The sequence below is a fragment of the Sus scrofa genome, chromosome 13, assembly GCF_054392235.1.
Source record: "Sus scrofa isolate SSC_HxYL_T2T_F1_AM1 chromosome 13, Sscrofa_HxYL_maternal_Yorkshire_Landrace_v2.0, whole genome shotgun sequence".
Taxonomy (NCBI): domain Eukaryota; kingdom Metazoa; phylum Chordata; class Mammalia; order Artiodactyla; family Suidae; genus Sus; species Sus scrofa.
Genome location: NC_139395.1, coordinates 150,247,585 through 150,261,240, shown reverse-complemented (window position 1 = coordinate 150,261,240; position 13,656 = coordinate 150,247,585). Strand labels below are relative to the sequence as shown.

Genomic DNA, 13,656 nt, shown 5'->3' with positions numbered 1-13,656 from the left:
ATGTACATGGTTTCCAAAGGACAAAAGTGGAAGTATAAATCTGCCACTCAGCAGAATCACCAAACTCCCAGTTCCCTGAAGCTTGACACACATTCCTAAGTTGTTTTTGCAGGAAACAGGAACCCGCCAGGTGAAAACTGCCAAAGGCAGGCACTAGAACCCGACAGATGAAAACTGCCAAAGGCAGGCACTGCCAAAGGCAGGCACTGGTGGAAACTGGAAGGTTGATGATGCTTAAAACTGCACCTTGATGCCACCCAATCCAAGAATTGAGCACAAGCTGATCAGGCGCCGGCAGCCCCTCCCCTTATACTGCCGTTAAAACCCACCCTAGGGAGTTCCTATTGCGGCTCAGCGGCTCAGCGGTAACAAACCTGACTAGCATGCGTGAGCATGCGAGTTTGATCCCTGGCCTTGCTCAGTGGGTTAAGCATTTGGCACTGCCCTGAGCTGCGGTGTAGGTTGCAGCCATGGCTCAGATCCGGCGTTGCTGTGGCTGTGGTGTAGGCTGGCAGCTACAGCTCCAATTCGGCCTCTAGCCTGGGAACCTCCACATGCTGTGGGAGTGGCCCTAAAAAGCAAAATTAATTAATTAATGGATTGAGTCATCTTCCATATCCTTCAGACAGTTTTTTTTTTTTTTGGCTTTTTAGGGCTATACCCACGGCATATGGAGGTTCCCAGACTAGGGGATCTGCGAGGCTAGACTGGCAGCTGCAGCTCTGATTCGACCCCTAGCCTGGGACTTCCATGTGCCATGGCTATGGCCCTAAAAAAAAAACCCTTCCTAGAGATTATCATACTGAGTGAAGTCAGTCAGAGAAACACAAATATCATGAGATATTTGTGGAACTAATAAAAAATGATACCAAAGAACTTCTTTATAAAAGAAATAAACTCGAAGATTTTGGATTTTGAAACCAATCCTATGGTAACTATAGGTGAAACCACTGTGGGGAGGAAAAATCCGGGAGGGTGAGAATAACCTAAACACACTACCATATAAAACATGATTAACAAGAACCTACAGTACAACCCAGGAAAATCTACTCGGTTCGTAATATCTTATGTGTGGATATATCTATATGTATGACTGCTTCACTCTCCTGTACAACTGAAACTAATACAACATTATAAATGAACGATACTCCAATAAAATAAAGTTAAAACAAAACAAAAAAAACCGAAACCCCTCCGGAGTTGATACTCTTTTCCACCTTCTCCCTTGTGCATAAGCTATCCTTTCAATAAAAAGCTTTGCTTGCCTAAGAGTCCTGTGGGAGCAACATTGGGTTCTGTGGTATTGCTGTCCAAGAAGCTGGAGTAGGTCTGGTAACGTAACTGGTGAAACAGGCCGGCTGTGAGACAAGAGGGAATGGTGGGGACTGTGGTGTCCAAACATGAGGTACAAGCCTGGCTTTACCAGACCTCCTAGTTTTTTTGAGAAAACCTAGAAATCCTGGTTACTCCTGTTAAATCTTCTATTTTGACCTGTTGCTAACTAATTCAGTGCTGTTAAAACTTAGGAAAGCAAACAAGGCACATGTACAGGCTGGGCCAGGAGCAGAAAACAGCCAGATTACATCCCCCAGCTTGCTCTGTTCTTCCCTAGGAGCAGAGGGGAATCTCCGAGCACACCCAGGAAGCAGCACACAGTCCACTGCCAGGACACTGGAGATGAATCTCGGTCTGCTCAATGGGCCATGAGCCACTCCCCAGGTGCTGCCTAGCTTAAGGAAGAAGGATTTGCATAACTCAGATCTGTTGTTTCCTTCCAAACGCCCATCCTTCACTGGATTTCCTGTCTTCCAAGCATCGTGTCAGTGTGCCTTGTACTCTGACTTTTACTGCCTGTAGTTGGTTCTGCCTTCCAGGGCCTGCAGACGGAGCTCTGAATAAGGAAGGAGTGGAAGAACCCTGACTGCCCAGAGCCCCGAGCCAGTCCTTCACTATCTGCCAGTTTCCAATCTAGCCTCTGACAGTTTGTGCGTGGTCCCTGGAAGGAAGAAAGTGGAGACACACACTGTCTGTCTGGAGACAGGGCCCAGCCTGAGGGCAGAGAATCGCAGCAGAGAGAATTGCTACTCTGAATGAACTGAAAAGAGTTCTGGTTAAGATGCAGGTGCACCTGGTAAGTAGCAGAATTCCAACTCCAGACATGTGATACTGGGATACAGCTGAAGAGGGCCTTGGAGTCAGGACCAAAGTAACAATAATGCCAGCAGCCACCTGTGGCCAGAAGGAAGCTAAATCCAGCAAAAGAGGATACCTAGTGCTTCTCCGTGGTTAAGGAACTCAGAATTTCATCTGCACCTAAAACTTTTTCCTGTCTTACTGCGTTTTCCTCCATCGTCTCTTTTGCAATCTCTGGGGAAGATCTACACTGGATTCTAGGAGAGTGTACAGAAGGATCAGGAAGGATTCAGAACACATTAACACCAGCATAAATACCACCTCGTCCCACCCACCCAACCCAACCCAGAGGTGGGAGCTGTGGAGGCTGCTAAAGGTGAGCTGGGAGGTACGACAGGGTCAGGGGCAGCCAAAGAGACAAGAAGTGAAAATGACCATGAGATGCCTGAATATGCCAAAGCCTAACTAAAGTAGACCGAGGAGATGAGCAAGAAAAAGCTGGAGGTTACTTCTCATTGTTGCCATACTGCATAATTGTGCCACTTAAAAGAATACCTGGGAGTTCCCATCGTGGCGCAGTGGTTAACGAATCCGACTAGGAACCATGAGGTTGCGGGTTCGATCCCTGCCCTTGCTCAGCGGGTCAAGGTTCTGGCGTTGCCGTGAGCTGTGGTGTAGGTCGCAGACGCGGCTCGGATCCCGCGTTGCTGTGGCTCTGGCGTAGGCTGGCAGCTACAGCTCCGATTCGACCCCTAGCCTGGGAACCTCCACATGCCGCGGGAGCGGCCCAAAGAAATGGCAAAAAGACAAAAAAAAAAAAAAAAAAAAAAAGAATACCTGAAAGACTAGAAAAGAACCAAATCAACCTCAGAGGGGTTGTGTTAGGGGAGTTGGAGGAAGTGACCCTCCAGCTCCAATACACAAATACACCAGGGCAGAGACCTATTCTCTGACCCCTTTCTTCTTCTGCCTGTGTGCAGCTAATCTAGCTCCCAGCCTCCCTGCTAGAACCCAGCTGTGGAATACAACACAGGAGCAGAAGCAGCCAAGGCCATGTCATCCTGGCCCACATGACTCTCCTAGGAGCAAGCCTCCAGGCTTGATGGACCTTACAAGCCACGTGGGCTCGAATGCAGCCTGGGTCCCTGAGTCACTGCTGGGAGGACAGGTGTCCACTGACCAGGAGACCCACCTGCACTGAGGGGAGCAAGAAGTAAACTCTCACCAAGTTTGAGCCAATATATAGTTAAGATTTGTTTGTTGCAGCAGTTAGAAACTCCTACCCTCTAATATTTGTCAATTCAAGTACTTATGGTGGAAAAATCATACATCTAAAACGCAGAGTTTTCATTCTGCTCCACCAATGTAAGTTATAGTTATTTACATAAACAACAGGAACAGACTTGTAATTCACTTATCCCAAACATCTCAGGCACTCTCCACAAAGGGACAAGTTTAAGTTGCTCTGTCTGCTCCCTCCCTGATCACTTGGGTCCAGCACTTTATGAGAACCCTCTCTAAAATGTACTAATGTGGCAAACAGCACTATATCAGGCAGGCAGGAAAACAAATGAGCTATGACCATTATATCTTTATGCAACCTTGTAACAGTTTATTTCTTTGCACACAGGGGGAGAAGAGAACTAGATTATCTCTAATCAAATTTAACACCTAAACCAGATTCCCTCCCTTCCCACCTCAAATATACACCTTTCCTCGTCCTTTCTTAGGCTAAATTTTCCCACTGATCCATTCCCCAACCTTTAAACACTCAACAGAAGAGAAGAGCTGGTCACTTACCCAATGCACGGATTGGTCTGGTACCTCGGGGCTGTGTAGGAGAAAGGAGAGATGTTCTTGTCTACAAAAGACCCGAACCCCAATCGGAAGTTGCTAGTGAGCTTCCTCATCTCCTCAGCCAGCTTGGTTCCCAGGTTCCGGATGTTATCCAAGTCATCCTTCATGGACAGAGAGAGGTCCATCAGGTAGTACAGGTCCACGGGATAATCCTCCACCTGTCGGACCTGCAGCTGGAAGGAAGTCTTGTCACCTGTGCCAACAGAGAGACCGGGCATGTTAGAGGTCACCCAACCTGCTGGGGCTGAAGGGATGGGCTTTGCTTTCAAGGCTGGTCTGCCTCCGACGTTTTGTTAGCGATTGCAAACCTCTTAGAAGACATCTTTTTCTTGGAAGCAGAGTGACCGAAGGGAGCATGGGTGCTGAGGATAAAGCTCTAGGTGCTCCTTTCAAAAATAGGGCTCAGCATTTTTAAAGAAAGGCTTGAGGAACCAGTCTCCTTAGTAGTGTTCTGTCTTCTCAGTGAAAAAGACCCTTAGGTAATTGGCGGAGAGTGAGCCAAACAGTTCCATGGATACAAACTGGCTGAGAGCAGCCCACCAACCACACACTAAGTTCAGAGAAAAGACCGGACAAGATGGGAATGTGGCCAGGAGACTGTAAAGGTGGGTGTGAAATAGGAAACTAGGAAGAAACTAACACAAGAAGGGTGCAGACATGAGTCGGAGAGAACAGAGGTGGGGAACAGAGATGTACAAGGCAAGGGAGAGCGGGAACACCAAGATGGTTACTTAAGGTGCCCCCCAAAGGGCAAAACATTTATGCTTATGCTGTGTCACCTATTTCCACCTCCTTAGCCATTTATCAAACAAAAGGATTTAGTTCTTGGGCATATCTGACCTCACAGACACAAATCATTATTATCAGAAATCATATGTAGGTGTTCCCGCTGTGGCACAGTGGGTTAAGAATCTGACTGCAGCAGCTCAGGTCACTGCAGAGGAGTGGGTTCAATCCCTGGCCTGGCACAGTGGGTTAAGGATCTGGCATTGCCACATATATGACACAGGTCGCAGCTTTGGTTCGGATCTAATCCCTGGCCTGGAAACTTCCAAATGCCCCAGATGCTACTATTAAAAAAAGGAAGGAAGAAATTATATGTATAAACACAGGAAGACATGTTCCAAATTTTAGCACCATCAAAAAAAAAAGGGGGAGTTCCCGTCATGGCTCAGTGGTTAATGAACCCGAATAGGATCCATGAGGATGTGGGTCCAATCCCTGGCCTTGCTTAGTGAGTTAAGGATCCAGAGTTGCCATGAGCCGTGGTGTAGGCCCCAGGCACAGCTTCCATCTGGCTGGCATTGCTGTGGCTGTGCTGTAAGCCGGCGGCTACAGCTCTGATCCAACCCCTAGCCTGGGAACCTCCACATGCTGTGGGTGCGGCCCTGAAGAGACAAAAAAAAAAGAAAGAAAGAAAAGAAAAAAACAAAAAACAAAAAAACCCACTACTAGATTTGTCTACAGTGATGAGAAAGAGAAAATAACTTTTGGTCCTATAATAAGATAGTCAACAGACAAAGGAAAAAGGAATGGATTCAGAGGAAAACAAAGAGAAGAAGGCAGTGTCTGGGAGGCGTGGCCTCTGCACACTCACCCCACGGGGTAGGCAGAAAGACCCGAGTCAGCACGGTGGCTGGAGGACTCATGCCAAGAGAATGATCCTTCACCATTTCATAATCTCTAAAAACACATCATTCAGAAACAACGGGGAGAAGATGAATCATACCAGGTAATGCTATCTGCCCTGAGGCTTATTAGCCTTTCAGAGGCACCAAGAGAGGTCCTGGAATTCTTCAGTTAGAACGGTCCACGCATTTGCAATCTGGATGTTCCTTGCGTGTTTAGAGGTGCCAGGGCCAAGGTGGCCTTGCTCCCACACGAGGGTCCGGCAGTCACACCTCAGAGGACCCAATCTCTCACCTCAAGCTGAAACCTCCTTTAAAAAAAAAAAAAAGCTGAAGCCTTCTGGAACTTGTAGGATAGGGAACCCAATGCTCTGTGCTCCCTTCTCCTGCTCCTCCCAAACTTCGTTAACCAGGCCGTGAAGAATCAAAGGACCAAAGGATTTCAGGCCAAGTTCCAGCTCTGCCCCTTGACGGGGCGTGCAACCCAAGCCTCAATTTCCTTAACTACGAAATGACAACAGGGGCACCACAGCGGCAAGGCCATGAAGCACTGGTGTGGGAAGGAGTGTTCTGTAAGCAGGGAAGGCCTGCCCAAACGAAGGGTGATTATTGTAATTACCACTGCAGCCTGAGCGACAGAGCGCAGCCTGCCTCCCTGACTTGTCCTTGCATGTGCTGCTCTAGCCGCCTCAAGACTGATGGAGCCTGGCCTGCCTGTTGGTATGAGCCTATTTTTAAAAACCATCAGAGTCTGACTCAAACAGAGGAATGTTCAAGCCTTCTTCCAGAATGAATTCCTTACTGCTGCAGTCGGTCTCTGGTTCCCATCAGGCAGACAAAGCCCATCCCTGCAAAGGCTCCCCCAACACCCCCAACACCCCGAACCCCACCCCCCCAGCCCCATGGACAGCACATCACAGTGGGGGAGGGGCAGGAGGGGCTCATGTCCCCTTCTGTCTAATCCCACGACCTCTTTGCAAGGTCTTCTGTACGTTGTTACCTGTGCCCTTCCACCAAGGTCCCAGCTACACCTTCTTTAATCCAAAATCCACTTCCACCTTGCGGGGGATTATGAGTAATGAACAAAGGAGCACTTCAGGACCAGGAAACAGGCAACGAGCTTGGACTAGGGACACTGGGAGGCACCTGTCAGAGGGAAGCGGACTCTAGCCTTGGAGAGCAAGAGCTGGGTTGCAATCCAGACCTCGTCACCAAGGACTTGAGACCTCAGGCTCCTTCCTTTCAACCTGCTGCTCAGCTTCTGGATTGGTAAAACGGGGCGGATGTCAATTATTCCAGGTATTGAGGAGACCAAGAAAAGAAACCCCGGACAAATGCTGCTACACAAGAAAAACTTCAGCCTCAAGTTCCCTGAAGGTCAATTATCAAAGCCATTTCCTATGGGGATGAAGAAAACATTTTGCCAAAAACTTGAATGTGAATAGCTAACGGCCTTGGGTATTATATTTAACTCCAAATTTTCCAGACATGAAGGCAAAGACGGAAACAAGATGTGATACATCCGTCTCTCTGCATGTGAAGAGCTTATCTATTCTGAAGTGAGAAATCTCTTGCCAAAAAATCTAAAAGAAATTGATCGCCAAAACACAAACACACACACACACACACACCCCTCCCACTGGGAGGGGGCAAATGTTAAAAAGATGTATTTCTCCTCCAGTTTTCCAGAAAGGGAGAGGTCTAAGAAAAAGGGTAGTGTCATTACTGTTCAGAATGAGAGTTTATTGCTACCTTATCTCTGCTGGATTTTCAAGACAATGAACTCCTCAATGGGCCTTGGTAATAATGGAATAGCCTCTCAGTGTAATAGGGAGAACCTTCACATTCTATTAATCACTAAAGGGATGTTATCTATAAGCTTAAGCTATCTACGGGCCCATCTCTGGGAACCCTGCTTCCCAGGTAATGAGCATGAAGCCAAAATATCTTTGTTTAGCTCACAGGCGACATCCTGACCAGGAACAGGAAGGAAGACGTTAACACACCCCCTCTGGAGTCTGGCCAGAACCCGGACTCTACCCCCACCCTTTCAGTATAAAAGAGCCTGAATTCTACCCCAGGGAAATTGGTTCTTTGGGACACTGGTCCACCATCTTCCTGGCCAGCTGGCTTTCCGAATAAGGTCGCTATTACCTGCCCCGACAACTTGTCTCTCAATTTATTTATGTGACCTGTTGTCCAGCAAGCAGGCCAAGCTTGGACTTTGTAACACCAGCAGATTTGGAGGGAGGAGGTTTCACTGTAGAGGAAGAGCCTGGGGGTTAACTCCCCAATGAGGGGGTCTCTGTGGCTAGCTGACTGAAGGGGAAGCTGCTGCTGAAGGCCAAGGGCACCCCCTGCCAGGAGAGGGTCCAGGGAGTGTTCTCCATCTTTGGGCACATTTCCAGAACCATGCACATGTAAACCACTTGACGGTATATCCAGCCACCCAGTTCTGCACCATGAGAGACTAAATGTCACCACCTCCCATGTGTCCAGCAGACTGAGAGCCGGGCTGGCCTTCACAGTGGGTGCTCCGTCTGTGCCCATCTCTAGGACATCAATCCAGTCCTCGTGTCCCCCTCCTCCCTCTACACACGAGACCCCTAAAGGCTTCTTGCGTGTGGCTGCAGCCCTCCTCTCTGGGGCCATTCCGCATAATTCCCACCTCAGCACCAGCAGCAGGATCAGAGAAATAGGATAAAGCAAACCCCAGAGAAAAGTGGATTGCCTCACATCTGTGAGGAAGAAGCTACTCCTGCAAGCAGCCCCTCCCATATGCTTCTGGTTTTTCCAGTTTCCCAAGCATCCAGCCTCAGGTGTACTTTGCATGGAGTTCCTGCCACTGCTTGGTTCCTAAGTGTAGGTTCTCCTACCGTAATCAAGCAGCAACAAGCATTCCCTATGAAATGTTTTTTTCCTTTTTCTTTTTAGGGTCGCACCTGTGGCATAGGAAATTTCCCAGGCTAGGGGTCAAATTGGAGCTAGAGCTGCTGGCCTACACCACAGCCGCAGCAACTCGGGATCTGACCTACACCACAGCTCGTGGCAACACCAGATCCTTAACCCATGAGCAAGGCCAGGGATTGAACCCATATCCTCATGGATACGAGTCAGGTTCTTAACTCACTGAGCCACAATGGGAACTCCTGAAATGTATTTTTAAAGCTTTCTTCTGTCTTATCCTCAATCAGAAGTGAAAAGTTAGCTTTCTCTTTAGGAACATATATCAGATAACAAACATTCCTGGAAAATGAACATAGAGAAATCTAGCAAGAACTTTGGGGTTTTTTAAGATTGATTTTTGTTCAAATATGAAAACAAAGTATTATCTCAACAGATAAACTCTTGCTTTCCCCAATATAAGTAGTTACTGATTCCGTGGAATTACACTTCTATGCTAGGACATGAAAAAAAGGAAACATTAAAATCAGCTCTAGGAGTTCCCATCGTGGCGCAGCGGAAACAAATCTGACCAGGAACCATGAGGTTCTGGGTTTGATCCCTGGCATTGCTCAGTGGGTTCAGGATCTGGCATTGCTGTGAGCTGTGGTGTAGGTCGCAGACACGATTTGGATCCCGCATTTCTGTGGCTGTGTTGCTCCAATCGGACCCCTAGCCTGGGAACCTCCATATGCCTTGGGTGCTGCACTAAACCCCAATGCCCACTTCAGAATTCTGACCCTTAACAGATAGAACCATCAGAAGACGTCCCTGGCCTTTACAGCGGCTGCCCCCAAGCAATTAGGGCATTTCTAGTTTCCTTGAAAATAATCTTGTCTTAGTTCAAGCTGCTATAATAAATACCATGGACTAAGTGCCTTATCAACAAGAGAAATTCATTTCTCATGGTTATAAAAGCTGTAAGTCCAAGATAGGGTCAGTGTGGTCAGGTTCTGGCGAGAGCCCTCTTCCGGTTTCAGACTGAAGGCTTCTTCTTGCTGTGTTCTCTTAAGGGAGAAAGGGCCCGGTGGGGTCTTGAGAGGTTTGGAGGTTTTTGTTTTGTGTTTATGACATTATTCCATTCATGAGGGCTCCACCCCATAACCTAATCAGCTCTTAAGGGCCCCACTTCGCTTCCTAATATCATCACATTGGGGGGCAGGCAGTTAGGGTTTCAACATAGAGGAGTGCTGGAGAGATATGAACATTCCGTCTAGAGCAAACCACTTATCCACCCATCATCGAGTCTTCTGAAGTGTGTGTACAGTCAGTCTGGGTAGCAGAAGCAACACCTAAGTCACATATTCATCATCTCCAATCAGAATGTGGGAGAGGGGAAAAAAGCAGCATAGAGAGGGGCTTTCAGGAAACCTGTATCAAAAGCAACCATCATCTCGAGGTTAGTTCACAGTATGGAACCCAGGTCAATTTCCTGGCTTTGATAACATTCTCTGGTTATGTAACATGTTCTTATTGGGAAGGATATGCAGGAACTCTCTATTACTTTTGTAACTTCTTGTGGCTCTAAAATGATTTCAAAATAAAAAGTTAGAAAAAAATGTTAGAGCTACCAATCAGAGGTCATTTTTTCCTAAGAGGCTAAGGGACGGAGGCAAATAAAGACTTCAGTAAACTTTTTCTAATCGCTCTACCTCTAGCTTTTTACCATTTCAATATGCTTTATTCTAAAATTTATGTCTTTTCTTAAGGATCTTCTGTCCTTTGTTAAGGTGTTTTTTTTTAAGATTTTTATCCAGGCATACAGTTTCCAGCATTGGAAACAAAATGGAAAACATGATCCTGTATTTATACAAAATCATGCTTCAAGTTTGGCAGTTCCTCAAAAAGTTAAACATAGAATTACCATACAACCCAACAATTCCACTTCTAGCTGTATACTCAAGATTATTGAAAACACATGTCCACATGAAAACATGTACATAATGTTCGTAGCAGCATTAGTCGTAATTGTCCCAAATCAAAAACAGCCCCAAAATATTCATCAACTAAAATGTGGTATACCTACACATATACAATGGAACATTATGTGGCCATAAAAAGGAATGACACCCCTATACATGCTCCAACATCAATAAATCTTGAAAATATTTTGCTTTAGTGAAAGAAGGCAGACATAAAAGACCACATATTATATGATTTATTTATTTACTTATTTTGTCTCTTGAGGGCCGCATCTGTGGCATATGGAGGTTCCCAGGCTAGGGGTCGAATCAGAGCTGTAGCGATTGGCTTACACCACAGCCACAGGAAAGCCAGATCCGAGCCACGTCTGCAACATATACCACCACTCATGGCAACACTGGATCCTTAACCCACTGAGCAAGGCCAGGGATTGAACCTGAGTCCTCATGGATACCAGTCAGGTTCGTTAACCACTGAGCCACAACGGGAACTCTTTTTTTTTTTTTTTCATATGATTGAAATGACATGTCCAGAATAAGCAAAACCACAGAGACAGAAAATAGCTTAGTGGTTGTCAGTCTGGGTGGGAGAAGATAAGGAATGACTATTAATGAGCACAGGATTTCTTTGGGGGGCGATGAAAATGTTCTGGAATTAGATAATTGGCCATGCTGTACCACCTTGCAAATACACAACACACCACTGAGTTTATCTTTTAAAGTGGTGAATGTTATGGCATGTGAGTTGTATCCTCAATTTCAAAAATAAAACAAAAAGTCCTGCTTTTTAAAGCAGAGGAAGAATTTCCTTTTTGCCCCCAGGCTTATCCTGGAACAAGAACCTTGCCTTGGTGAAGTACCTCACATATTACAGCGAGGCTTGTCCCTGCCTAGTCTGGTATAAAGCTAGTAAAGTGCCACATTTCACTCAACAAATATCCATTATGAGGTACAGGGGAGCAGGGCAAAGGAGAAGACACAAAAGTATTTCTAAAAATACAATGGAAGAACCAAGCACTAAACACCTGAACGTCAGCCTTCGGTCGGGGGGCCATAACCTTGAAGTAAGCATGCACTTGGCAAACAGAAGCTATTGCTACCTGTGACAGACCATTCTCCCCTTCCCCCATATAAATAAATATCTGGGGTCTGCCTGCACTTCTCTTTATAAATGTTGAAATTTTCAACATGTTAGGAGGCATCGTTGGCTTCAAGTGTTTCTATATTTGAGAGACAGGTTCCCGAGGTTCTAGACCTTTAGCAATTCCTATGTTCATCAGATCTCCTCCTAGTCTTCACCTCTACAGACTGAAACACCCTCGCCGCTTGGGGGTGTCTTCACAGGACAGCCAGCACCCCTCTCCCCACCTTGACCTCCGCAATGGGCTCTCCGTCACTACACCTTCCGCAGGACCAGAGCTGCACAGAGCACTAGAGTCGTGATTTTGTATAAACGTGGGATCATGTTCCCCATTTGAGTTCCAACACTGGAAGCCGAATCATAATGCTTACCGAGAAAGGTGACTATACCAAATAAGTCTGATTCTTTCTTTAAGTGAGTATACATTGAGCTTTATGCATCAATCAGCATTGTGCTAATTTAACATCGAGAGAATTTTGCCCAAGGAGGTTGCCTTCACTCAACTGCATCTTTAAATTCTCTTTGGGGACTGTTTTAAAAGCTGGTTGATAAATCCAAACAAGTAACAGTCTCTCTGCCTCAGAGCCACACCTTAATTCTGATTTTAAAAACTGCAGTGAAGGAATTCCTGTCCTGGTTCAACAGTAATGAACCCGACTAGTATCCATGAGGACTCGGGTTCAATCCCTGGCCTCTCTCAGTGGGTTAAGGATCCAGTGTTGCTGTGAGTTGTGGTGTTGGTCGCAGACATGGCTCGGATCTGGTGTTGCTGTGGCTGGGGTGTAGGCCAGCAGCTACAGCTCCAATTTGACCCCTAGCCTAGGAACTTCCATATGCCATGGGTGTGGCCCTAAAAAGCAAAATTAATAAATAAAAATTAAAAAAAATAAAAACTGGAATGAAAAACTATGAGCTCTCTGGCTTGTATGACCTCCGACTCTTCCCTAAATTAAATCTACCCGAAAGGAGTTCCCATTGTGGCGCAGTGGAAACAAATCTGACTAGGATCCATGAGGACTCAGGTTCAATCCCTGGCCTCGCTCAGTGGGTTAACGATCCAGCATTGCCATGAGTTGCAGTGTAGGTCACAGATGCGGCTCAGATCTGGCCTTGTTATGGCTGTGGCGTAGGCCGGCAGTTACAGCTCTGATTCGACCCCTGACCTGGGGATTCCCATATGCCATGGGTGCGGCCCTAAAAAAAAAAAAAAAATCAATCAATCAATCTACCCTAAAGTGTAGGGATTTGCCACCACGAAGGCTAGAGCGCCACATGCTCTGAGCGCAATTCTAGATGAAGAGTTCCAAAAATAAAAATTAAAAACCTCCCTCAAACTATAAACTCTGGGAGGTGTTCATTTTGGCTCTTGTTTCCAAAAACTGGGTGAAAACAGTGCACGCTAACAAGTACATTATACGTGTACAACAAACCTGAATGCATGAATAAAGCACAAATGAAAATAATAATGTGTTAGAGTGGATGATTTTTCAAGAATTTTTTGAAGTGACATTGTTGTACCGTTATTATGATAAAAAGGAAAATCTACCATTTATGTGAGTCCACAGTCATTCTTATCAAACACAGTGTTCTGATATCTTAATAGTCAATGATGCTTACGTGCCCTTCTAAGTCAGAGCCTGACTCCGCGTGAGGGAAGGAGTCTGCCTTTCCCCAGAACACACCACCAAACTTCTGCCCACAGAAAGGCTCAGCTTCCTCTTTTCCACCCACTTGCCCAGCTTTGCAAGGGCTCCCTTCTCTCTCTCAATGTGCCCTCTCACTAAACAAAAGGTGAAGAGTCTCCCCCAGTGAGTGACTTGTAGAAACAGTAACTCCTCAGCTAATCTTAGCGCTAATCCCTGGGCTGTCCCATCCTGCGGCTTGTGCTGTTCTGTCTGGCACCGCCACTTACCCCCTCCTTCTGTTTCCTATTTCCAAGACAATCCAATAGGCAAAATAAAACAGTTCTCAAATACACAGTGACTCAGAGTTCTTCCTAATGACAACAAGCAGCAGCATTACTGAGCACTTA

At 46.3% G+C, this 13,656-nt stretch overlaps 1 protein-coding gene across 1 annotated transcript in view; it reads right to left on the bottom strand.

The window, feature by feature from the left end:
- Window positions 1–13,656, bottom strand: part of ITGB5 (integrin subunit beta 5) — a gene marked incomplete at its 5' end in the record, with an annotated part of 119,432 nt that overhangs the window by 82,989 nt on the left and 22,787 nt on the right. The window contains 1 exon segment of the mRNA NM_001246669.1: window positions 3,934–4,183. Coding sequence (NP_001233598.1) covers window positions 3,934–4,183 — 250 coding nt within the window.